This window comes from Gobius niger (genome assembly GCF_951799975.1).
Source record: "Gobius niger genome assembly, chromosome: 8".
Taxonomy (NCBI): Eukaryota; Metazoa; Chordata; class Actinopteri; order Gobiiformes; family Gobiidae; genus Gobius; species Gobius niger.
In genome coordinates this window covers 23,073,412-23,101,386 of record NC_136859.1, presented here as the reverse complement: position 1 = coordinate 23,101,386, position 27,975 = coordinate 23,073,412, and the positions used below count along the sequence as shown (strand labels likewise).

The following is a 27,975-nucleotide window of genomic DNA, read 5'->3' as shown; positions in this document are numbered from 1 at the left end:
GAGGATCATGTGATGAGGACAAACGAGCTCAGCTTCCAGAATCACAGCACCACACACGGACACACACACCCACACGCGCGCTCTCCGTCTGCGCCGATTAAACAAGGCGGGGAACGATCACCTCCATCACCGCTGCGGCTCCTCAGAGGCTCCATGTGCCGGGGCTAGCTCACTCTGGCCTCGGCTTGGACCCGCTGGTTTGATGGATGCTGCGACGGCGCTCAGTCCCGCCGAGGAGCTGTCTTTGGAGGAGATACTGACGCTTTACAACCAGCCCATCAATGAGGAGCAGGCATGGGCGGTGTGCTTCCAGAGCTGCCGCACCATGGCGAGAGGACACCGGGCCTGCAGGAGAGGGTCTACCGCCGGAGCATCCTCAGACGCGGCCCCGGGAAAGATATCAGGTCCAGGGGATGTTAGGATTCTCAGAGACGGATCTATACGCATGGAGCACCAGACATGTGAAGGTACAGCTTCACCATCGCACTCAGCTAGCTCAACTAACATTGTTTTTGTTTTTATATAATTAGACGATGATTCTAGTCTACTCTGCCCTCTCTGCAATAGACTACATTTTATGACTATATAGCTACAGTAGAGGCTAAATTAATATGTTGTTGTTTTGGTAATAAATTCAGCAGTCATCTATCTCACTCTACATTTAGGCCCAATCAATTAATGTTGATGAATAATACCAAAATAGGCCACATTTCAAAAGAAGTGGCCAATCTGACTTTGCTGTATGTGACATGATCACCTGACACGTGCCAAAATACCATGCACTCAACATAACACAACATATACAATCCCATTGAACTAACTAATCTGATCCCATCATTAAAGCTTAGTCTAAATTGTTTGCATAATTTGTGTCTGTAACATACTATACAAACCACAGACCGAGTGCTTGCTTGCCACTCTACACTTGACCATAAACAAAGAGCTGTTTCCTTTTCTCCATACCACCCCCATTCTGCCCCTGCTGCCTCTCATGTACTGTTGTGTGTACACCGTGATAAAGCACTATTTTCACTATTTCTCTATGACTGAAGACACGTGCATTGGTCATGTGGTTTTCCATTTTTAATTCAGGTAGTGTTTTCCTCATATTAGCCTGGTTATGTCGTTGGATCGAATGTGTTGGTGCCACATTAATGAACGGGTGCTCTATGTCAAGGAGGGGCATTGTCCAGTACGAATCAGCAATACCCCAAATATGTTTTGTTGTACTGTACATTGCATTATATTTTTGTAGCGCTCTGGCTTATGGGTCGAACATTCTGCACATAAAAAGCACCACCATTTATTACTCCTTGTGGTCAAGTTTATGTCACCATGTGAATCTTGAACCTAATTGCACATTATGGTAATGATTTAAACTCATGAATGCACACCAAAGGCTCATTTACACATTTACCAGGCTCATCTCAAATGTAGGTAATCAAAATCTGTGCTTATAGGTAACACCTTGGATATAGACGACCAAGCTACACTTGGCAATACAAACATGTATTTAAAGGGACACTGTGTAACATTTTGGACTATACTGTTGCCATTAGTGCAAAACATGATTCTACTGACCATCTCGACACAGAAGAATTCTATCATCAAAGAATAGATTTTGATGAGAACCTAACCTGTTTTAATCTCAAATTCTACTGCCTTTAGTCACATCTCCATGGAGACGAGCTGGAGACGTGCCCACTCCTGGTAAAGATACAGTCATGTCTTAGATGAGAGCTGAGCTGCTCACCGCAAACACACATGTTTGTTTGTGCATTCATGAGGTATTTTTCAATGATGAGATGATCTATCATAAAATAAATGCTAGTATTTCAATTATATTTATAAGTAAAATTCTACGCGGTGTGCCTTTAATAAACAGGATACATTACATTACATTGTGTTAAGCTAAAGCTATGGGTTGCAATAATCACATTTGCAGCCTAGTAGACACCCATGCACTCCCCATCCATCTTCTTCTGTCTGTAATGGACTACATCAGGGCCCCAGAGACATGCATTTATCCCCAGCAACATACAACCTCCAGTGCTGCAAACTCAGTGCAAAATCCAATAAACGGACCAAATGTTTTGTGTAAACGACTTTTAAAATCACATTGAAGGAACACAGCTGTGATGATGACGCTGGTTGTGGCTTGTAGCTTGGACAGTGTCTTGAATGAATGGGCTATTTTTAGTAGCATGGATGCTACCAATTGTGGATGCAAAGGGGTGTTTTTGTCCTCAGTGCAATAATAAATGATGCCATGAAAGGTAAATAATAGCATGTTTATATGCCTTTGCAATAGACAAGTAATTATGTTACATAGAATGAAAAGTAATTTAAGCAGAGGCACAAAATATTGTTTTCTCAGATTGTGGTACAGTCTTCTATGGATGCATTGAATCACTATGGCAGAACGCATAAAGATGCATGCTTATTTGTTCTGTTAGATGTTTTTGTGAAAATATCAGAGACTCCAGACTTGGATGCTTTGAACATGTGTGCATATTGTGATGAGTATAATAGTATAAGGAGGTCTGTACATTGGTACTGCTCTTGCCCTCAGCAGTGGACTCCAGCTGGATGGGGGACAGGCTGCCCTTACTGAAAACAAAAAAAAACTAAAAATGACAACATAAAACTACCACATAAGTGCTTAAGGAAGCCATTGTTTTTGATCCACTTTAGTAATGATGTATTCAGTGTAAGGTGCTAATTTAATTGGATATTATGTCATGCTATTTGCTGACTCTTTAATTTCCTCATTTCTTTTCCTCCAAGAAATGAACTGTTGCCGTTACATGGATCCATCCTATTGTTTTTCTCACAATGTTCATGCCATACCTAGACAGTGACTAATCCATTTCTCATTGGTTTTAAACTGTGGAAGATGCTGTTATCTTGCTGTTCGAATCTGTTGATGCAATCCCAGGTCATGCAGTGATGTCAAAGTCACTCTCTCCATGTGTCTTACTACAAAAACCTGTTTGTTAATTGGGTCAGCTGTTCCTGTTGCAAAGAGCTGAGGCATTCAGAGACACCGCCCGGAGATAGTGTGTGTCCGTCTTTGTTGAGTTCGGGGCTTTCAGGAGTTTTGTCGTCATTGATCACATGTTTTACAGATCATGTTGTAAGACTTTATATTGCAAAATTCCCACATCATTTCTGAACAGAGTTTGTCCTTTTTGTTTTTACCGCCATTTCTATTTTGCACTTAGTAAATCAGATAAAATAAAAATGTACAAACTTCTTCTAACTCAGAAAATGCATACAGTTGTAAAGCTCCCAATAGATAAACAGCAAACTTTCAACATCCTCAGCTCAAGTTTAAAACCTATAAGAGGAAAAATATTGATTTTGCTCAATGAACGCATTTATGCACTGACCTCAAATTTATGCTCAATAGAACTGTTGATAATACACATTGTTTACTAATGTTTTCTTGTTTCTCTGTAGGTAAATTCAGCCCTTGCACAACAGCTGAGGTGAGTATCTTTGTTTACATTGACTCTTGCCTTTTATTAGCAAAGCATATCCGGTGGCTTGTCTGTTAAATTGCAAATGTATCCCAGAATTATGATTATGTTTGATCAGTGGCTGTAGGGTTTTCTCACATCTTGTCCTTCTGTGGGTTTTGCTGCAGGAAGCTTTGACGTCTGTGGTTTATACTTTAATTTATATGTATATATTTTATGCCATGATATTATAATTTGTGTTTTTTTGATAATAGGTTTCTGTCAAGCCCAACATTTTTTCCTTTTTCCTTTGGCACATGCTTGTTCTGCTTCTTGTTGTTGTAACATATTTTGTTTCCCAGTAATTGATTAAAAAAAAAAAAGATGCTGTAAAATGTGTAATAGAATACTACACACAGTAGAGTAGTATACACAAGGATCCTGCATCTACATTTGATTTTGAATTCTTTATTTCAGTCTGACATACGTTTTATCCCTGCCCATTTCTAGGCGTTCACTAACAGCTCTAGTCTCTAGACCTCAGCTGGTTTCCTCCCATGTTATTAGCTCCTTTGAAATGTCACACAGCATGGACCCTCATCTGACGATGTAATTAAAGGGTTATATACGTGGCACAGTCTCCCCCCTTTGCACTGTCACTTTTACAGCTTAAACTAGTGGCGCTGTAAAGTAATAAAAAAATATACAATAAACATTAAAAGAAATAAATCAAAGGGACTATTTATGAAAAGCTGTTGAATATAATAATATTTGTAGTATGATTAAACAAGACACGCCACTAATTTCCAGCAGTGGAGTAAGAAAGTTAATATTTTAGAGCGAGTGAGTTTAGAGACATACAATTTTGATCCTACTTGTCTGGGATTGGGACGGCCTTTATCTCCTGTAGTTTTGAAGGTTTGTGTTGAGCTGTTTAATAGAACAATAAAAACAGATGGACTGTTCACACACACTTCCCTGGACCTCACAGCACATTCGGGGAATGTGAAACTCCATAGACAAATCCCTTCTAAGCAGCTTTTCACTGAGTTCCTGCAATACACTGTCTGATAAAACTGCTCTTTGATTCTTGAGTTTTCTAGCATGAAGGAAATGTTTTGCATGGAATTAGCCATAGATTGGTGAACAGAGACACGTGTGGATCCGGAGCTGACACATTAAGTCCACATGGTTTTGAAAGAGCGTGAACTGTGAGAAATGATGCGGTCCGGGAGTCAGATGATGCCCTTTTCCTTCCCCTCCAATGAGTCTGCAGCACATCATGGCGAGGTGGAGCCATAAAGTTAAAAATGTAACAAATCAGTACATAAATAATTAAGATTGACGCAGTAGTACAGTAATAGTTAACATTGATAGATTACATTTCAGAGATCAAAACTAACATGTGTTGGGGTTTGTATCTGAAAAGCTGTACAGAAAAGAAAATATATTGTGTTTGCTATGTTGTCTAAAATCATAAATACAATTATTTAAAAAATAATACCATTAGCATGTTAGCACAGCAGAGGGGTGTCTTTCTGACATAGACATCCACTGGCCGTGCCACGTGTCACGCTGCAACCTGGATGTATCCTAATTTGTGGGCAGCACATTGGCACAGTGGTTAGCACTTGTGCTTCACAGCAAGAAGTTCATGCCTGTGTAGGTTTTCTCTGGGTGCACCAGTTTCCCTTACCACCAAAAGTCTGAGTGAGTGAGTGAGTGAGTGAGTGAGTGAGTGAGTGAGTGAGTGAGTGAGTGAGTGAGTGAGTGAGTGAGTAGGAATCGTGGTGGTCGGCACATTTGTGCAGCCGTGCATCTTGGGGTCTGGGTCTGTCAGACCGACATTCGTAGCTTATCACCACAATGTCTGGAGTATAAAATATTCCCATTTACAGCACTTTGTGATCATATCTGTGAAAGGCACAAGTCCTAATTTTCTTTTGGAATAGGGTCATTATGCTACCCTCTGCTATGTGTCAAAGCCAAAATCAACATCTGGAGCAAACTGTATCAATAGGCGGATACTGTGTCACTTTATGATGTATGCACAAGTATAGTTCTTTACTTGTGATCATGTTTTTATCAAATTTTAGATTAAATTAAAAAACAAAATCAACAAATTCAGCAAGCATGATTGGTAAAAGAAAAATGTTTTTTTGCACTTGAGATTTTATAATAAAGGGTACTTGTAAAGTCCTAGCCTCTGTTGCAGCTTGACTCTGTCCCGTGATGCTGCAGACAAACGTGGATTATGTTTTGATCGCATTCCTCTCAGCCAGCATTTTACTGCCTGGGTTCACTTCTCACTGCTCCTGCAGCATTTCAATGGCTTTGAAGCCTGAGAAAGGATTAGAGCCAATCTGACATTTTAGTGTTTAATGTAAGCAACGCTCCTTTGTGGACTAAGGCTGGGAAATACTATCCCTGTTTAATTCACATACAGTAGTTAATGACAGAAAATTATTCCTCAAATATCCATCCGTGTTCACCTGCAACCAGAAGGTAAGAAGAACAAATCTTGGAATTGAAAACAGAAGCGATCAAACTCACAATCCATGCACCTAGGCCTGTCACGATAACAGAATTTGAAGTTTGATATATTCAGCCACAAAAATATTGCCAATAAACGATATTATTGAAGACCTTTAAAGGAATAGACCACCGTTTTTACATACTGAGATATGTTCTTACCTCACTTTAGCCGTGTTAATATATCCCCGTCTGGTCTTTGTCCGCGCGCTCTGTCACGCAAACGGAGCACATACGCAGCCTCTCCCACATGTCATATAGCTCCGAAAAAGCTCACGATAGAAGCTACCAAGCTCTTCCACGTGTTCCCTATTTAAATAAAGTGTTTTCATGCGAAGTATATTTACACAGAAATGTAACATGTCGATTTTATAAGCAGATAAAAAGGGGGACTATATTGTGAGGCGTAATGATACGAGGAGCACAACGTCCGCGCAGTAACTCCTAAAGGTTATTGACGGAAGTGAGCGGGGGGAAGTCTTAGGGTAGAAAATATTATGTTATGGGGCGACAGTGGCACAGATGGTAGAGCAGGTCGTCTCATGATTGGAAGGTCAGGGGTTCGAATCCCGCCTCCTAAAGTCGCACACTGCCGTTGTGTCCTTGGGCAAGACACTTCACCCACCTTGCCTCTGGTGTCTGCGTACATTGGTGTGTGAATGAGAGTGTGAATGGGTGAGTGGATCCTTACTGTAAAGCACTTTGAGTGCCTTGTAGGTGGAAAAGCGCTTTATAAGTTAAGACCATTTAAGTTATCTCACAAAAACGTCTCTCATACAGTATGTCAATTATATAAACAGGTATGATTGACTACTGATATACCAACGGACATCATTCCTAGTAATAACTGAAGGATTTGGCTTCTGAATATACAGAGAATTCACTTTGGCTTTTGTGCCAGTAGAGATATTGTTGCTCTGACCTGACTGTAGTACTATGCTCAATGCTTTTTTGCATTTTCCTGCAGTAACATGAGCGACTGTCTTTGTTGTGAGTTTTATTGATATGGAAGATACATTTATTTCACTGAAGATCTGCAGTCGGCTTCAGTATCGTCATGTGACGTTCAGAGGTCAAAGTGCAGAGCAGGAGGGAAAATAATCCACTCAGCTGTTTGACACATTGAATCCAACCTCCCACAATACAAGGCTTGTTAGTACTAGAGTCTCCAGTTACTCACTGGTTTCAATTATGATGATGACAAAATTGGGTATTGAGTATTATCATCATCATAACAGCTCCTTTGGTGTAGCAATACAAAATCACTTCCCCACAGTGTGCAGCAATTACATAAAGTTTGACACCAGATGCCCTTTGTGATGGAACTGACACAACTACTACACAACTTTTCTGGTACCTTGAGTCAGGACCTGGGTTCTGCTTTGTGTAACTCCCTGTATGTGACGCTTTTGTGCAGCAATCAATACGAAGCACATTTGCATTTAAAGTCTGAAATCCATCTTTAGCCACAGCCACTAAAGGCTAAGTACTGCGCCCATTAGTGTAGTGTGGCATATATTAGTGAAGTGAAGCTTGCAGAGTGTTGGTCTCATGTGTCTCGCTAAAACAGGGGTCTACTGTTTAGAAGCAACATGGCAAGACTTGCAGGACTTTAGTATTAATTAGTGCTTCATTGTGATTGAAGCGACTCCCCTGTCCCACACACCTTTTTTCAATACGGCTAGTAGAAGCATTAGTTACATAATCGTGGAAATTGTGTCCAGTATTTCTGTAAATCACACTTGGCACCACCCAAATAACCAAATACAACAAATATATGAAGAAATAGATAATCCTATTTTTCCTGTTCAGAGATTGCTAAAATGACCCAAAACTCCATTCGTCCTTCTCTTCTATAGTAATGTGAAATAACGTCCATAAGATCTGTTGAGATAAATATAATTTCGACGTGAGAAATATGCCAACTCTGTTTTTTTTACACCTTTTATCTTGTGAACAAATTGAAATTCTTTATCGCCCTCGGTTTGTGTAACTTGCTGCTGTACAATACATCGGCATAGATTAAATCAGTGGCTCTGGCTCTGGTCTCTGATGTGACAGAATCATGTAAAACTACGTCAAGTAAAAGTATACTCAATCTGGAAAAAGCTTTTTTTTTTCTTATAGTTTATTGACCCCGTGTTGCTCTTTCTTGTCTTCTTTTCAGGTCATGATTTTTACAATACTCTGTCCAATTGTCATTTGGATAATAGTACTGAAATTTAGGATACTCCCGTGAACCATGATCCTTTGGGAATAGACAGGATGAGATTTCCGAGCTATTTTATGTATGGCAGGATATTGTCAAATCATATCAGCCTATAACACATTAAGTTAATTAGAAATAACTTCAAATTTTAATATCAATTATCGTAGTTCTTTAAATACTACGGTATACCTTAAAAGTGGTCTGTATCTGACAGCTGTTGTTGCTTCTTTGAGTAACCTTATCACACACGTTTTCAATGCCACGTTTTGTTTACCTTGATGTGACCAGACACCCCCTTATAACCTCAATTATGTCTTCATTACAAGGAGGTGAAACATTTTCTTTGTTGTTATTGTTTCTTGAGGCCATTTTATGTGGACTTGTGTTACTGTTAATGAAATATCATCTACTGTGCAATGCGTCAGAGAGTGACCTAGGCTTACTCTGCTTTGAACTGCTTATAGTTGATATTTTCTGCAGGCCTTGTGGACAGCAGATTGAAGTGGATATTTATTTTATGTATTAGTGATGTGACTGAGACTGTGCTAGCTTGAAATCACTCCCGCTACACGTTTCCCCCATGTTTTGTTGTCTGAATCACTGACAGTGGCATAGGGAGGTACTGCGTTTGGTTGGTAGAACTCATTGCTGTATGAAGGCATTGTCAACACCAAGACAAAAGACAAGAGCAGGCAACCCCATAGGGAATAATTATGCGGGGTTGAACACTGAATAAGACCGAGTGGGTGTGACGGTGGATAAATGAACTGGACAAGTAAGCATGACTGACTGACTGGTTTAATGGGAAAGGCAGACAGTCGACAGGAACTGGGTAACCAATGCCACAAAAATGAGGAGATCACTCCTGCTTAGTGTGAGGTACTTCCTCCCCCTTGATAATATTACTGGGGCTGTGCAGGATGGTGAGGGGCAGCTGTGTGGGACCCCTTTGTTTGGGACCTCACTGATATATGATGCCTGAGAAACATGCAGAGACTCATAATAGACAGACTGGGACAAGCCACTACCACAGGCTTTGGCATTTCAGCCTGCAGCACATATGTATATATATATATATCCAAATTATTAAGTTGTTTTGAAACAATTCGATAAAAAACAAATTGCCCTTGTGCCTGGTTCGTCAGTGGAAAGTGATTGCCATAACATGAGGGGTGATCATTTTAAATCTCATCTAGTGCATCCTAGTTCGTTATTTTGTCACTCTGAACACAGCATTTGTTTTTTTTTTCCTGTAGACTCCGTTATAGGCATTGCTTTAATAATGAATGACTATTTAAAATTAGTCACAGCTGCAACATTCGTCTCACTGTCCAGACTCAATCAATTGCTTATCTTAAAGCGTCAAAAATGCGATCATGAGCCATGCTTTCACCATGACGGCATCCATTTACCAGAAAAATGCATGAACTCCACACCTTCAGTGCTGTTATACTAGCGATGAAAAAGGAATGAATAAGCTATTAAACATAGCTCTATTAGCCTTTCGATTTATTCCAGTGTGTTAATGGAAAACCCCTTGAGGTTCAACATCTCGTTTGCCAGGGGGAGTTTTTGGAAATCTCAGCTGCTCAATAAAGTTCCCAGGGCTTAAAGCGTTGGAGCAGAAAGGCTAAACGGGTAAAGGAAGTGAGGAGACACGAGTGAACTGTGAAATGCAGAAGTGTTCGTCATCACAAATGGGCAACACAGCGTAAAGACAAGCACAGGTCAGCTATACTGTCACAGGCCGAGGAAGGACAAGACTAAGAGCTTTATTGTGTCAGGGTGGCAACAATTTACACCTGTAAACCTTTTTACTTTAGCTTATGTGAACTAAACAGCTGCTTCTTCTGTGCCTGGTTCAATAAATGAACATTTATTTATAAGTCTTTTACAACACTCAAGGTGGCTGAAGTTCTTTATTGTACAATCAAAGCAAAATGAGAATGAAAACAATTAAGTGATAACACGATAATAAAACAATAACAATAAAATAATAATAATGTCATTACTGAGTATTAAAAGCCAGTCTGAATATAATTTAATATAATACGTTTTAAGCCGGGCTTTAAAAACGGAAGTGATGGTGCACATGTCAGGAGGCAGCTTGTCCCAGAGTCTGGGCCCAGCGACTGAAAAGAGCCGATCACTCCAGTGTTTGTTCTTGGCTCTGGGACTTAAAGCCAGAGCTGGTTTGTGGACCTTAGGACCCTGTCAGTGTTTTGGACAGACAGAAGGTCTGACAAATAAGGAGGGGCAAGACAGTTAATAGCTTTCAAAACAAAAAGATAAATTATGACACTGGGAGCCGGTGGAGGGATAAAAGGACTGGGGTGATGTGTTGACGTCTGGGTGTATTTGTGAAAAAACGTGCTGCACATTTTGCACCAACTGGAGGTGCTGGAGGGTTGACTGTGAAACACCGACATAAAGCGCTTTACAGTAGTCGACTTGTGAACTAATGTGTGAATAAGTCACGGTCGAAAAAAAGGCTTTTCTTGTGACATGCTATTCTATGCTCTAATAACCTTTCCCCACCTACTTCCCCTGTAGCCTTAGATACTTATCAATGTTTAATTTATCTCTAACTCCTATATACACATGTGTTGGGTGTTACCTGAATGACTGGCTTTGTTGTTGTTGTTGTTTACAAGGGGTGCACAAATGCAGCAATTGTTCAGGTGATATAATGTGCTTTGAAAACAACTAGATAACGTGTCTCTGTTGGATTTAAGTAGGATTTATAATGTATAAAGCCTTTATATCCTGTAGTTTAGACCTCGTTCTGCAAACATGTTTTCTAATCTGCATGTGATTGTTATTTTTGTGTAGTGGTTGATGTTTAGTTGTCTTGTTAATGGTTCTGTTTGTTTCACCAAGAACTACATTTTAGTTCTAAAACATAGATTGCAAATCTAATTGCAAAAAACCCAAAAATGTTGCAAAAATTGCATTGTCATGTCTGGCTGAGCATGAGGAGAATTAGTTTATGCTGTGGCTTTAAGGGGTTCATTATTGGACTGTGTGACCTCACCAAGCAATTTCCTTCTTTGATCTAAGTTGTCAAAATCATGGATGGAAACAGATGAAAGAATGTGAAGATGTGAAATTATCTAATGCACACTAAAATGAATAGTATAACCGCTTCAATAACTTGTGATTGGGACATTGTGATGAAGCTTGTGTCGTTCTGTTTCAGGTGATTGAGTCTCTGGGGATCATGATCTACAAAGCGCTAGACTTCGGTTTGAAAGAGAACGAGGAGCGAGAGCTGAGCCCACCTCTAGAGCAGCTCATCGACCTCATGACCAACATGGCCGACTCCGACCCCTGTCCCGACGAAGGATATGAGGCGACAGAGGAAGAGGATGAGGGAGAGGACGACTCTGATGGGGTCTGCAGTGTCCACGGATACAGAGATGTTCTCAAGGTACATCGGTCAGGAAAAATAGCAAACATTGACCATAGACTAACAAGAGCGAGAGAGAGTGCAGGTGGGGGACAATGGATGAAATTAGCCCATGGCTACAATCCGGCATGACGTGTTTACACGTATGAGGCCCATGTGTGTATTCTGTTTGACACTGTCCTGACCAAATAAACCCACAAACATAAGAAAGTACAAAAAGATTGGCAAAAAAATCTTTGTTAGCTACCAGTCAGCACTGATAAATACATCGAACACACTATGGAGCTGTCGTGTTTTTATGCGAATGACACTTAAATCCTCATCATATTCCCAAACTGCATAGATGGGTTTCACGGTGGTGTAAAATGATTGAACACCTTTAATAACATAAACAAAATACAGTGTTCTATCTTTGGAAAGTTTTCACAATGCTGTGATGTTACCTGAAACACAGCAATATTTTTCCTTTCGTCTTAGTAAGATATTTGATGTTTAAAATGGTTCTAGCCTGAATTGCTTTAGGCAGGTCTCACACTTCAAAAATGTTAAATGTTCCTTAAACAAAAAAAATACATAAAAATTGCTTCTAGCCACGGATGTGCAGCCACACCATTGTGCCCGGCTTCTCTCTCTATTGTATGTATTGTCCAGTGTAGCAGAGATTCTCTGCCAGACCTCACATCTCTCTTTACTGTTTACATAACTGGCTCATACACACACACACACACACACACACTCTGAGGAGCAGCGTACGATCTGCTGCTGACGGCAGGCTGCTTTCTCTTTGAATCATCTTTGCTGCTCAGTCAGTTCAGTGTGCACTATCCTGCCCTACTGTACTCTAACAAATAGATACAGTACATGATACAAATGAATGTTTACATGTACTCTGATACTACTATGGCTATTTTGTTACTTTTGGTTTATTTTTGGTTGGGACAGTGCATGTTAATGGACACACTGGGTCTCATGCATGTAAACTCACCACGCTGGATTGTAGCCAGGGGCTAATTTCCATTCGTCATCCCCCACTCGCACTCATCCTGGCCTATTGTACATGTTCTTAGTGGTGGGAAACCGGTGCAGCTGGAGGAAACCTACATAGGCGCAGCGAGAACATGCACAGTCTGGCCCCGGATTGAACCTGGGATCTTCTAGTTGCTAACCACCCAAAAAAAAATTACTGTGATAGAATACAATCTATTGTTAAATATTAAGTAATGTAGGACAGTTCCAAAAAGTGTGAGCTAGTGAAGCCCATGGAACATTTTGGTGTTTATTCCAATGTCCTGTTGCCGAGCTTGTAAATCATGTCTTAACAAAAAAACAACACATTATTTAAAAGGCAGTATTATAGCATAGCATAAATTAAATCATATTACTCAGCACTCAACAATAATCAACATATAATGAGCTTACTGTAATGAACGAGGGATTTGGTTTGAACCATTTTGTAAATAAAATCATGAATGTCTGGTAACAATTTTCACATATCTTTGCTCTGCATTTCTTAAGTTGTGTTCGGCCCACCTGCCCTGTCTGTCCGATGCCTCCAGTCACTACCAGGCCGTGTGTCGGGCGCTTTACACAGAAACCAGGGAGCTTCGGACATTTCTGGAGAAGATCAGAAATGCCAAAGAGGTAAGTCACCAATTTTATTGTGCCGTAGTTTCTTTTGCAGTCTAATGTCAAAATTCATAACAATTGGAGGAACTGTTATATCTATGTTTACTTACATTGAAAAAGGTGTGTTTGAATACACTAATAGTGAAAGAAGGGATAAGTTAATTTACTTAGGGACAAAACAGGGTACAGGGCCTTTAATTAACAACTAAGTAAAGACTAAATGAGGATGATTGAGGCAGTGGAATTAACATAGGGCTAAACCTTATTTTAAACTATGAATTTTGTTTTGATACTAAAGGATTAAACAGCAACACATTAGGCATTCATTACAAATGTATGACATATCAAGATCTTGTCAAAGTACTACAAAATCTAAAATTAAAATATGATTAACAAATGAATGGACACTATTGTATGTGTATGTTTTCTTGAAAGTTCCACTGGTTTTGTTTTGTTTTTTCATCAAAAGCAGATTGTGTGGTTAGTAAGAGTCACTCTGTGGAGTGATCGTGATCGTTCTTGCAGAAAGCCCTAGCCTGAAGACAGTGGAGCAATCAGCTGATCGTCTATGGAAATGTCTGCTCAAAGAATTCAATCGTCACTAACAAGAAATTCAAACTTAGTCTTGTGACGCACTTCTATCTCTAGCACATTCTTCATTACTCGACATAGATTCTAGCTTTATCTGCGTCAATTCAGTTGCATTACATATTGGACATGACGAGCTGTTCTCAACACTTCATCGGCCGACGACAGTGTGATTATGTGGAAAACTAAAGGGGACAGACGCACTTGCAGCCCATGTTAGATATGGATGCCAATGTGTGGAGACATGCTGACTTGTTCTGTGTCATGGCTATTCTGCATTGTTGTGAAGATGATCAATTATTCTGTGGATGAAAAATAAGTCTGAGTGTTTGCTTGTTGCAACGTTTTGGCCTTGTTGAATGAAGTAGCATTTTGCAATCAGAGTATTTACTGTATAAGCAGAATGATGAAGTGTATCCATAAAGTCTGTATAGCCATCCATAGCCATCCAAGCCTGGTAATAAGTAGTGGAACATTGTATATCACACAATGACCCTTTGATTTTAACCGATTAGATGCTATAAGATGTTATCAAGTACAAACAATCCTTAAGGCCTTTGTAACCGTTCAGGGCAAGTGTGAGTGAAAGAGGGCTCAGCTGTGGCGGGACATGTTTTGAGTGCGGACTGCGTTACCTCAGGGCTTCTCCTCTATGCACCATTTCTTCTGCTGCCCTTTTTACTGTGTGCATCTGAATGAATGGAGGGGATTTGGACAGTTACATAATGCTGGCAGGCTCTTATTGCAGGGTGGAGAAAGCTGAAAAGGTGATCTGAGGGGGGAGAACATGGGGACAAGTGTAGCTTTTTGCAGTTAACAGATCCCAATTGTTGCCTAGTTCCTTTCTTTTATGAAATTATCACATTTGTTGAACCAAGACAAATTTCTTTGTTGGATTATTTAAAATGTTTTTTGTTGTTTTTATGAACTTCCTCAGTAATTTCTTCCTCTGGGCTGGACTCTATTAAACAAATAAGTAACAGAATCTGATGGATGGTGAGACAGTGCTATAGACTTACTTGGCAGTCCATGTACAAATGAGAAAACATACTCTTCCATGCTCTTCCAGCCTCAGAGCACTGTCCAATTTTGTAAAGCTAAAACACTTGTAGCTGTGTTTTCGATCAAGCGATATACATGTTTTGTTTCTTAATGGGTGGAGTGATTGTTTTCATTTAAGTGCTTCTTGCAGCTCACCTTAGGGCTGCACAATATATCGCAAAAAATATCGTATCGCGATATTAGCTGATGCAATATCTGTATCGCGAGAAGCCCCAATATATCGCAACAAGATCCACCCATTTTTTTTTGCAAACTCATGCATTGAAGTCATGTGTAAAAGTTCAGTTTTAGTTCAACATTTACTAGCTTTGTTAACCCCTTAAATCCTACCTGAACTGAGCACATTTTCTCCAGTTTGGCTTTACCCCAGGCCAAAAGCTTCTGGAAAAAAGCTGTGAAAAAGCAACAAAACTGAGACGAAAACACTGATGGAAATTTGACAAAAATGTGACAAAATGTGACGAAAACATGACAAAAAATTGCTAAAAAAATGACGAAAAAATGACAAAAATGTGACAAAAAAAATTAAAAAAATGTGATTAAAATTTGACCAAAAAATTTGACAAAAATTTGACCAAAAAATGACAAAAAAAAAATGACAAAAAAGTTACTAAAATGAGTTGAATACCCAACAAAAAAATGATGGAAAAAAATCTGATAATGTGAGGAAAAAGATCCTCTCGGTTCAGGCGGGAGTTAAGAGGTTAAATTCTACCCTTGTTTTGGTCCGGCTTGGGTGTTTTTTAAGTCTTCTTTTGACACAATTTGCTGAAAAAAATGGAACAATCGCGTTTGGTGAAATATCGTAATAATATCATTATCGCGATATGCACAGCCATATCGCATATCGCAAGTCACTTCAATATCGTTCAGCCCTAGCTCACCTCATTGCCTCACATTTGCTTGCAATGTGGTTGTCCCCATAATCCAACATTGCTGCCAAAGTCTCTCTATTTGTATGGCCACAAAGTCACCCCCGCTGAAAGAAATCCAGCAGAAAAAAGCTGAATCATTCACTGAAGGCTCCCGCTATTTATAAGACAAACGCAACACAGTGTAAGCAAACAGAACCAACCCCCCACCCCCCACAAAAAAGACCTGTAATAAGCAATGATTGCAGTATTTGTCCTGGTGACTGACGTTGGCTTTTAGCTGGTGTTTGTACTTGATCAGATTTAATTAAAATTCCCTCCTCGTCTCTAAAACAGGCCTGGGACCCTTTCGAAATGCTAATGTGTGGCTTTGCTGGGGCTTCTGCTGCATGAGTTGCCGGCAGTAGCATAATGAGGCATGGTCGCAAATTAGAAGAAAGTACTATTATAATGACTTTCTCTCAGTCAGGTGTACTACATTAAAGCGTGGCAGTAAATATCGCAATAACAATAATTCAGCGAAATAGCACCTTTTTGAGTGACAGTGCAGGATTTTGGAGGCAGTTTTGGCTCATTCTACACAATAGGACATGGCTGGAACATGTAGGGGGTGGAAAAGACTTAATTTTAACATTTTTAAACTCAGTATAGTCCCTTTAATATGACACTGTGAGTGGCTTGGTTTCTCTATACCAGGGGTGTCAAGCATATGGCCCAAGAGGATTTATTGATTTTTTTTTAAAGAATAACCAGTATGCTCATTCCAGCCACTAGGGGGCATTAAATTTAAAAAAGGAAAGAGTTCCACACGTGTCCAGCAGAGGGCACTGACATAATAAGAGCTCAGGATATGAACAACACATTATATAGCCATGTGGTAAATGGACAGTCTGCCCCAGGGCGGCTGTGGCTTCAATAACAGCTTACCGCGACCGAGTGTGGAGTGAATGAATAATGACTACTACTACTGCGAGCTGGAGGCTGCACTCCGCAAAGCACAGGACCAACTCAAGAAGATGGAAGGGCCCACTTTTATATCTCCCAATTGATTATTATTTGAGTAAAAAGCCTTAAGATGTAGGTTTTCTTTGCTGCTTCCCCTCATCTAAGCTTTTAATGATTAGGCTTGTATTGGTTGGTTGTATAATGTAATGAGAGTCCCTTGTTTGGAAGATCATAAACATTGTGTGAAAAAAAAAAAAAAAACATACTGTAATGCACGGCACTATACTACTATAAGGCATGAAAGATCTGTAATTAAACTGTGATAAAACAACTTGATTTTGTGTTAATCCAATAATGATTGTTGACTTTCTAGTCAGTCCCAGGTCACAGAGGTTAGTTTGGGTTTCTGTCTAAAATAAAAAATGACAATGAATAGAGTTGATAAGAATATACAAAGCAAATGTAATGTTTAAGCAAAATGTAGTTGATTTTGAAATAATGACTGAAGATTAGTAGTAGAGTCAGGATGAACATAACCTGCAGTATTTTCATTCTATGTGCCTGCCTGCTGTGTTACTGCTTCTTCCTCTCGTAACTTGCTCTAGTCTAATATAGGTGTTGTTCTGAGCCAGTTCCCACAGTTTACACACAATAGTTTCCTGTAATGGCCGAAAGGAGAGCAGTTTCTTAAGTGTCAGGTGTACGGCATGGGTCTATGTTTAAGTCCTCTTTGCAAAAGTCAATTGCAATTACAAACATATTTGATTTGTACAATATGCATTGCAACCGTAAGTGAAAACGGTCCACTCCACAGTTTAAACTGAAAGATTTGTCCTTTTTTATTGTCCTATTTATCAGAATCTGCGTAAAATGGAGGAAGATTCCTCGGAGGGACCAGGGCGAGAGCTTAATGAGCTACAAAATGCTGACTGGGTACGTTTTTTTGGTGTATATACAATGTTCAAATGTTTAGATATAAATGAATTGCTCAAATATATTTAGTTTTTTACTCATATGGTTCTTACTTATAAGTGCAATTTTAAAGATGCCACAGTAATGTAAAATGATTGGCTTGATGTTGTGTTGACTCCTGTCAGATGGTAAGTCTCTAAGCCGATATGATATTTTAAATCCAATAGATATTAAATAGGGGAATCCACAAATGTTAAAGCCAATCATATAAGCATCATCCATTACAGTTTCCCCATAGACTTCCTATTAGATTTCAGCCAAATACTTTTTTGCCCCATTGTATCTCACTATTTGTGTTTGTCCCTATTTCATTAAGCACTACATTCCCTTAGTATACATTATTTGACTTCTCCCGGTGTTTCCCAGGCGGTTTGCTGGGTGCAGGTGATGCGGGGCCTTCGAGATGGGGTGAAGCTGAAGAAGGTTCAGGAGCGTCAGTACAACCCTCTGCCCATCGAGTACCAGCTCACGCCCTACGAGATGTTAATGGACGACATTCGCTCCAAACGTTACAAACTGCGCAAAGTCATGGTGAGTCAGACAAGGTATATTAACATATTATGGACTGGAGAGAAAGTAGCCACTAAATAGAACTAAAGTAAACCATCTGTCTGTATTGCAACTTCAGTGTTATGCTGCATATTAGGCTTTTAATTCATTGCAATAGGTGCTGTTTCCTAAACGTTCATTATTTTCTCTTTAGGTGAATGGCGACATCCCTCCCAAATTAAAGAAAAGTGCTCATGAAGTTATCCTCGAGTTCATCAGATCTCGACCTCCTCTGAACCCTGTGAGTACAACATTCACCTCATGTATTTCCTGTGCAAGCATTCATAATCCTCCTATATTGTTTTTATTCACTTAAAGGTGAATGGGTTACCCAATAATAAATGACAAAGCAGTTTTCATCAAATTAGAGAATACTTAGAAGTAATACTGTAAAATAAATCCGTAAGGAGGCACGGCGTTATGAAGAAGTCTTTGAAATGTTTGACCCAAGATGACCTCACCCTGTGGCTTTGGAAAGTAGACACAAGTTTTTGGATGTGTTAATCTGATTATGTGTTCATAACCATGGCAGAGCTTACTATTAGTGTCCCAGTGTAGTGCATTGATATATTTTTAAAGTGCTTTGTATCAACTCAATATTTGTAATGACCATGGCAGGTCTCGGCCCGCAAGTTGAAACCCCCAGCACAGCCCCCTCCCACACTTCACGAGCGAATCCTGGAGGAGATCAAGTCTGAGAGGAAACTTAGACCCGTGTCGCCTGATATGATCCGCAGGAGCCGGCTGGGTAAGACCTTTCTGTGTCTGTGTTTGACGTCGAGCACATTTGCACACTGAAACTGAACATCACTATTGATAAAGCTAAATCATTAGTCAAACCAAAATGTCATTTGAATGGTCACAAACCCAAATAAAGCTAACATTCTTCTTCTTCTTTGTTTATGATTTGGTTTTGTAGCTAATATTGTTACCATTTATGTTGCTGCCGCTTATTATTTTATTTCCTATATTGTTTGCAATATAGTGAAAGCTATAAATAATAATGCTAGGTGTCTGTAATTAGCTAACAAACTGTACTATGCATGTAACGACTAACATGCGAGTTACTTCATCTGGCTTGTACATATATATTCAGTAAGACACCCCTTTAATAACAATGTGCAATGCCATGACTGTTTCTCTTTGCAGTAATTCGGCCACTTAGCATGTCTGTCAGTTTTGATGCGTCAGGTAAAGTCTCACCTGCTGCTTACCTGGCTTCTTTGTAATTTTTGTTTACCCTACATGTTTTTGTGGCCATTCGTTGTAATACACATATGCATAATTGGATGTCTACAGTGAACACATGTTCATTTCATGATTTGTGAGTCGGTGTCAGCTGGTTGTTGTTATGACATTAATGGTTTGGGACACTGGTCTGTCAGATAATAGACAAGTAAATTGTTTTCCTTTAAAAGTGATTTTGCAATCTCAGTGGCATCAGAGGGAAATAATGTAGTAAGCCGATAACGTGATAGGCCAATAATGTAATAACAATTCACCAGCCGCTAATATAATAAATATTACATTATTGGCCTGACAAGATGAATATCGTTCACAAATGTTGTATATTCAGCCAATACTGTAATATTACATATTTTTTTATGTATATAATTTATTATTTAACACATTAAACATAGTTTTTGTGCTGATTTCAATAAATTGTTTTTATTTTGCTGTTTTATTTTTTCACTTCCAGTAAGTTGTCATATCTCACATGCCGTTTACTACAACGGTAGCCCAGAGTGTAAAGTGGGTTCTTATGACGGAAAGATTTCCGGTTCGAGTCCCTCCTCCAACAAGTGCATGAAGTCACGTGTCCTTGGACAAGGCACTTCACTCACATTGCATATGTCTGAATGTGGGACATTTGTCAGTGAGTGCTTGGTAGTGGTCCAAGAGGCCTATGGCCCAGTTTGGCAGCCTACCTAGGGCAGCTGTGGCTACAATCATATCATGATTGTCATATAGTTCATCATATAGTTTATTTTTGTTTTCTATCATTATCCTATTATCATTGTACCAAGCTGTGTTTTAGTCGGCGGTGGGATAAGTCTCAGACACAGGACACAGATTCAGATACAGGAGCTGGGAACTTATTATTAGTCCGATCAGCCCGCTGGGCCACCACCAACCACTCACATATGAACTTCATTCATATACAGGTGAGGGGGGTGAAACATGGATTGGAACCAGCAACCTTTCGGTCATAAAATGAGCTGCTTTACTGTCTGGTCTACCCTCGTGGTACGATGCATTTGAGCTGCGACAAGTTACCTCAGGTGATAAAGAATGTGATAAAAACAACAAACAAAAAGCAGTAAAATACAAAAGCTGATGAAAAACCAGCACATTACAGAACATACATTACTGGCTGAATTTTATTACATCAGGTCAATAATGTAATTACCAGGGTGGTGAAAGTACTTTTTTGACACAAAAGAACCCTTTATGTTCCACACAGTGACTTTGCAGATTCAGTTTGAAGTACGGAGGCCCTAGGTGGACAAGAATGAGACCGTCTCTCAAAATTATTGAGATCATAAGAGATTTTACATTATTTAGTTGACTCATGTTATCATAATTTGAGGTTTTTGTCAATTTTGTAATAACCATAACAAAGAAGAGGAAGACTTCCTTTATCAATTTGCAAACAGGCCGCCAGTGTCTCTTTCCATCACACAAGCCTCACTCATTTTTAATACACACTCCAAATGCCATTCTTTTATTATGAAACTAAACTGATTTATCTGTTTGAAGGGACAAAACACAGTACACCATATATAGTAACATTAGCTTTGATTCATTTTTCATATATTCTGACGACGTGAGGGGAGACAAAGCTGGTTGTTTTTTGTTAAATGTTTTTTTTATTTAAAAGGTTTTTGCTATGAAGCTGTTTGTGGTCTACAAAATGGCTTTATTAACACAAATGAAACGACACTGATTGTAATGAAGAGGGTGTCCCATTTTAGGTTTTGGCAAAACTCGCAGTATGCCCCAGGACTTGTTCCGTACGGGACTAGGTAAAGTATGAACCCAAGAATGTGGTTCGAAACGGCTTGATCACCCGATAACAACCTGACTCAATCCCCTGGCTGTTAACTTCTGTTTCCTCTATCTAAATCCTGAACTCAAAGGTATAAATGGACAGAACTTGGGACAAAGATAAGACTGTATTGATAAGGGGAAATGTTCCATTGACTTTTCTCTATCCAGCAAAAGGGGTCCGTTGTCAAAATGACCATACTCCCTGTGCTGAATCCCAAGTCAGGGTTTTTTGGCAACGTATAATTTATTAATGTAGCTCATTCCTGGTTTTGTCTTCTTTCTTCTTACCCAGTTTCCTTCTTCAATGACTTCTGCTCGAACTATTTTCTAAAGAAAATAATGAGTTAATGTGTTACTTTTTAGTGTGAAGTAACTTGGTTTCAACTTCCACTTTCCCTAAATAATATGGTGTCATCAGGAACTCAGGAAACTCCCCCAAAATAGATATTTTATCAACGAGGCTTCCATGCTCTTTGTGTGTAACTATGTCCTGCCCGGCTTCTTTCAGACCAACTAAAACCATCCTCAGTCCTTGTACCTTAGAATGGATCTCAAAACACAGCCTTTAATGTGGAATAGGGGTATTCCACATTTAATTACTTTTGCTTTTAATTTCTAAATGATATGATATATACTTGCTTTCAAATGATGATTTTGATGATGAGAGAGAGATTAATTAGTAATTATTTAGTAGTCATAAGTAAATCAAGTAAAAATGTATATTTGAAATTTAGAATTCTTTACACATGTTGCCGTCTTTAGCAAAAAAAATCTCATTTCAAACAGGCGGTAAAGTGGTTTCAGAGTTTTGAGATCCATTCCCCACTCGTTGGTCAGTTTGAATGAGTCACCATTTGCTTGTGGCTGTGTGCAGATGAGTTCAGTCCGTACATGGGCCGAAGGACGTCCAGTACCCTCTCTCTGCTGAATGGGACAGGTGCAGGGGAGGGCAGCTCCAGGACAGATGCCCCGGGGTCCCAGTCGGTCCCTCCGAGGAAGAGACTGCTCAAAGCCCCCTGTTTGGCTGAGCTCGACAGTTCAGACTCAGATGTAAGTGTTGGCTGTTGCTGTGAGGGGATGCTTTGTTAAAGTACATTGACTCATACTAGTAACAGCAGCGATAATGGTCTGGTTGCTCAATTTGTTCTTTTACATTGATATTTTACATGTATCACAGCATAAGCATTTAAAATAAAATAAACTGAAATAATACATATATGATCAAACTTTCACTACATAAAGAATATACTATAGTCTCTAAATTGTGTTGACTTATTATACACACAGTAATATGGTTTTGTACTGTTTTATTTTTAGGATGATATGATTTTGCGGACGTCAGCGAGCAGCTCGAGTGTGGCCACTTCAATGATGGAAGATACATCGCCTGAATCTGTCATCGGCAAAAAGAGTGAGGCCTGTTTTAAATAAGTTTCATTTATGCAGACTATTAGGGCTGCACAATAAAAAAACACTCAAGATACAGGCGTGCAATATTGCCGTAATAATATTGCAATATTTTACTAAACTGTTTCAACACAGGATATTCTATTCAATGTAAACACACATAGTAAGTCATTTGCTAAAAAACAAAGTACTTCAAGAACAAATGGACTTGAATGGAATAAAATTAGGAAAATTACAACTAAATACAACTAACTTTATACAGTGGGTTCCATGCATTTTCAGTTTGGATGTCTACCTCTATATTGTGATATATCTTGGCTTCTTGCGATACAAATATTTCATCACAATATTGTGATACAATATATTTTTTGCGATCTATTGTGCAGCCCCATAGGTAATAGGCAATAGTAGGTCTGCAAAAAAACAAATGATACATTTCTCTTTTTTCTTTAATGCTGCATTTTTGCTTTTCGATTTCAATTCAGTGAATATGCTTTAGTGAAGGCATTGATCAGTTTTGTAATGATTTGTTTAGTTTTCGACCAAAAATCTGACGTGATTATCTTTTGATGAACAGCTCCTCCCATGTTTTTGCCGATCTCATCCACTCCTCAGCCTGAGAGACGCAAGACGCCTCAGAGGAGACACTCTATCGAAAAGGAAACACCCACCAACGTCAAACTCTTCCAGCCTCCCACAAGGCAGGGCTCCAAGTCTCTGGTGAGAAATGTTTAAAGCTGTCCTGGACACTGCAACCATTATGCCCATGTTGTAATCTAAAACAATCGTAACATATGGTCTGACTTTATATATTTGTGCTCTATCATAAAATAAAACCCCTCTTGTTCAGGTCGGGATCTTTTTGTCCCTGTGGAGCTCTTTTCCCATTGAGACCTTTGTAAAGCAGCTGCTCAAAGCTGTTTTTACTCTGTTTTGGGACTTTTGCACCAGTCGATTTAGGACTGATAAGGTTGGACCGTCCTTAGATCAATAATACTTTAGCTCACTTCATCTGCCCAATTTTAACACAGAAGTCATCATTCAACAAACTTTCTATATTCATTTATAACCTCACATGCAATTAGTGGTTCTTGTCACTAAAATTGCTCTAGGTATTGTACTAATACATAAAAACATGTAACAACATAAGTATTAAAGAGCTTAGAATATAGGAGGCGCAGTGGTTAGCGATTCGGGTTCGATGCCCTGTCAGTATGGAGTTTACATGGTTTCTTCCTATGTATGTTTCCTCCGGGAGCACCAGTTATCCCTACCACTAAAAACATGCACAATAGATGAATCCTCCTGCCTGGTGATGTGCCTTCACTTCTGAGACTCGAGTTCTGTTTTTGCGCAGGAGGAGTTCTGTTTCCCGGTCGAGTGCCTGTCTCTCACTGTGGATGAGGTGATGCACATTCGACAGGTTTTGGTCAAGGCTGAGCTGGAGAAGTTTCAGCAGTACAAAGATGTGTACACGGCTCTCAAGAAGGGCAAGGTGATAATATACTCTACATTTTCTGGACTCTTCTTTATCAACTTTAGTAGCCCAGTTACACTTCAAAACATTCATTAAAAGTTGTTAAGCAATCAGGTAATATTATGCAGAGGTGTACAAGTTCCTCAGATGTACATCTTAAATAGAAGTGGACATATTTACTGTACATTAGGAGACTTTGGTTATGGCGTTAACGTGAATATTATTCTCTGTTTCAGCTTTGCTTCTGCTGCCGAACAAAGAGATTTTCCTTTTTCACTTGGTCATATATTTGTCAGTTTTGCAAAAAGTAAGTTCTCAGTAGTTTTCTTCAACATCTTCCTTTAACATCTAAGATACAGTAAATTGCACAGTTTGATTTATGATGCAATGCCTTGTACGTTGCAGACCTGTTTGCTCACAGTGTTGCAAAAAGGTAAGCTTTCAATTTAGATATGTTTTTTTTATTATTATTATTATTATTATTTGGTTCCACTTCAATCAAAAAGATTATAATAATACCTCTGCTACAACAGCAAAGGGTAGTTGAAACCAGCAAACTGTAGACTTAGGACTCAAGTCTGAGTTTGTGAGAGGCAGTGACGAGTGAGCGAGCTAGAGGACTGATTTAGCTCTCAAGTGCATGGAACCACGGACGTCTGAATACAAGCTTTTACAAACATACTTTAAATGATGGTTTTATGTTCAAGGGAAGTTAAATGTTACCAAGATTCAAAAGAGGGCCTTTGGATTGTAGTTAAGTCCTACTTTAAAGCCAGTATCCTTCTCATGGGAATAATATGATCCATTAAGTTTGAAAACTGCACTTAGACAACCCCGTTTCATCTTGGCTATTTCAGATGCGGCTGCCGTCCAAGCCCTACTCAAGCCTACCCATCTACTCCATTGGCTCGACCAACACTCTGCCCCGGGACAGGGTACACGCCATGGCCTCAGTGGGGCAGGAGCTGACTGTGGCACCGGGACCATCCACAGCTGCAGCGGTGACTGAAGCATCACCATCTCCGAATTTAAGGGCGGCTCGATTCAAAGCAGCGGGGAAGGCCTCATCAGTGACAGGCGCACCTCCAGCGCCAAAAGGGGACAAATCTACCAGTAGTCCCCAACGCCACGGCCTCCAAAAGACCATGTCCAAGTAAGTGCAAGTTTATTGTCTTAGGAATTACTGAAACAAGAAATAGCACCCAGTCAGAGTCAGGTATCAGTTTATTGTTTATTCCCAGATGTTTCTTTGGGCTGCCTATACCGACCTCTAGTGGAGGGTTTGGATATGGATATTATTCGAGCAAGTCTAGGGTGAGGTTAGATAAAAGTAGTAACTAATGCTTGGGTAATAAATATTTAGGCCGTTTGGTACATTCCAAGGACTTCTTCAGTTCTGTCCTTGTTGATATTGCGTTTCTTTGTGAAATTGGTCCCGAATCCCAGTCTAAAAGGAGCATAACCAGACTTGAAATACAATACAATTACAAATAGTGTCTCTGCACTCGGACAATAAGTCCTGACTAATGTCCAGTCCTTCTCCACACTCCTCAATGTTAATAAAAATATTTTTATCATGAATAAACTATGTCTTAAGTGCATGTCTGACGCCATATGCAACAAACCACAAAACCTTTGGAACACATTTAAATATTATTACAGATCCCAACTTAATGTTTTCTTCATTATTTTATTTTTAGATTCTCCAAACACGGCTCCCTGAAGTCCCACGAGGAGCTGGAGCTTCCCTCTGAGCTGACGGAGGACTGGGCCTCGATGGAGGTCTGTGTCGACTGTAAGAAGTTCATCCACGACATCATCGCCTCCAGCAAGCACAGTCTGTCCCTGGCCACCAAGAGGGCCCGCCTAAAACGCAAGACCCAATCCTTTTACATGTCGTCTCCAAAGAGCAGGGAGGAGTACCGGCCTTCAGAAAGAACAATCAACGAAATATGAGCTATAGAAATGGCACATATGTGAAGACTGGAAAGCTGGTTAAGAGGCTGCGTTTGTGTACAGCTCCTCTAAATCATAAAACACACACACATCAGCCTAAACATTATGACCACTGACTGTCTCTTTCATTTTGTCTTTAGCAGCGATGTGTTTGGATTTGAGACAATTTGACAATGGTTACACCACCGTTTCAGAGCTTCTCCAAAGCTACAGCTTGTGTGAGATGATCCTGTTCTGCACGTAGTGAATGATAAAGATATCTGTAATAAATGTGATCCATAGTAGTCACAACAAGTACCATCAGACGAGCGACCGTAGCTGAAGTGGCTAAAGGCAATGGTAATTCTGATGTCCAGAATAGTTGTGGCTTTATAGACTGCACATTAGGTCATAATGTTTTGCCTGATCAATGTACATCTGCCTTCATTATCAATCCTTTAAGCTCTGGTCAGACACTTGACATGATTTAAAACTGTTGCCAATGCCTCAAAGTGGATAATCCTTCACTTTTGGTGGGACTACTGCTCTACTCTTACAGTACCTGATATAAAGCACAAGTAAGAAGGAGGACATTTTGGATCCTAGCAAGGAACGCACAAACCACAATGATCAGGTTGTAAAATAAAAAATTCTGAGAGTATATATACAATACTTTTATATGGTTTAGATTTTTACATGTGAGTGAACAGTACACAGTCGTGTAATGGAGAGTTGCACAGTGTTAGTAATAATTTGTCTTATTGTAACTGGTGACTATCGCAACATCCAGGCAGTCGGGGGAAAAAACAATACCCTTTTTGCCACTGATTTGGGCAAACTTCATAGTGCCAACAGAAACCCCACTTTTTTTATTCTGACCTTATCCAACACAATTGCCCTGTTATCAGTCCCCTTGACTAAGTAACAGAAATATGGATTGTCTCTCCTTTGACTTGGCACTAACAAACATTTTGACTGTTGGCATAGTATGCATGTCCTCCTGGTGTTACTGCGCGTTCTTCCTGTTTTTCCTCGTACTGTCCAAAGACACACAATGTTTGGACAATTTTGATTCTTAAATGCTTGGAGTGAATGAATGAGAGAGCGTGTTTTCATTCCGTATCTGTTCTGCTCTTCGTACCTCTCCATTAATCCCAGATTGCATTGCATTTTCAGAGTACTTACTGTCCCTATTGTTAGTGCAACGTCTCAAGGAAGGACGGCACTTTTCCAATGCTAATGAAGAACAATCGATACTAACCCAGAACATCACACACACATCTACATATATTGCAGTTCAAATGGTCTATTTGTATTTCACAAGTTATGCTGAATCATCTAAACCATTCAGCTGTGAAAGGTTTACATAAAACTTCCAATTGCTAAAATTCCACAATTATATAAAGCTATGCCTGTGGTTCTCTTCAACATTTGATACAAGGTACCTGTTCTGTTATGCAAAAACTTGTTATAGAGGTATGAAAGAGATGTTTTTAGCCATAAACACTAAAACAAAACAGTACCCCAGCAATTTTCATTCAACTAAAACGTTTTTGTACTTTATTTTAGATGGGGTTCAATGCTAGTCATTCATATAATTTGCCTTAAAACTCATCTGATATATTGTTTAATTATTACTTTTTTTTTACAATTAAACTTGCTACTCAAACATTTGGAAACAAATCAGTGTTGCCTCCATGGATATTACAGTGGGACATTGCTTTTGATTTAATCAAAGTAACAGGAGAAGCTTGACATCTGCAGAAATGAGGCAGCATCGTGCATGTGGTGTTGTAGCTTAAAACCTTGTTAACTTTGTGGAAAGTGCAACAAATGCTGACACCAATAATAAAACTGTAATACTACTCATGAACAACAGT

The 27,975-nt window shown here is 39.4% G+C and overlaps 1 protein-coding gene and 1 long non-coding RNA gene across 4 annotated transcripts; one reads left to right on the top strand and one right to left on the bottom strand.

Moving 5' to 3' along the window:
- Positions 1-8: 8 nt before the first annotated feature.
- spire1b (spire-type actin nucleation factor 1b) lies at positions 9-27,970 on the top strand. Of its 3 annotated transcripts, XM_079561423.1 has the most exons (18): positions 9-467; positions 3,463-3,491; positions 11,402-11,632; positions 13,127-13,252; positions 17,563-17,637; positions 18,043-18,207; positions 18,380-18,466; positions 18,844-18,973; positions 19,375-19,416; positions 22,151-22,326; positions 22,594-22,687; positions 23,261-23,405; positions 23,542-23,653; positions 24,041-24,178; positions 24,397-24,467; positions 24,566-24,593; positions 25,018-25,313; positions 25,861-27,970. In XM_079561423.1, the coding sequence occupies exons 1-18, from the start codon at positions 203-205 to the stop codon at positions 26,114-26,116; spliced, it is 2,466 nt and encodes an 821-aa protein (XP_079417549.1). In that variant the 5' UTR covers positions 9-202; the 3' UTR covers positions 26,117-27,970. The 3 variants fall into 3 exon arrangements, with proteins under 3 accessions (XP_079417549.1, XP_079417550.1, XP_079417551.1); XM_079561424.1 differs by lacking the exon at positions 19,375-19,416 and having other exon boundaries at positions 10-467; XM_079561425.1 differs by lacking the exon at positions 23,542-23,653 and having other exon boundaries at positions 11-467; positions 23,261-23,403.
- Positions 14,113-16,273, bottom strand: LOC306966622. Its single transcript, XR_013793123.1, has 2 exons — positions 15,772-16,273; positions 14,113-15,022 (listed from the first exon to the last, which is right to left on the bottom strand). It is a non-coding gene; the product is annotated as an uncharacterized lncRNA (long non-coding RNA).
- Positions 27,971-27,975: the final 5 nt, after the last annotated feature.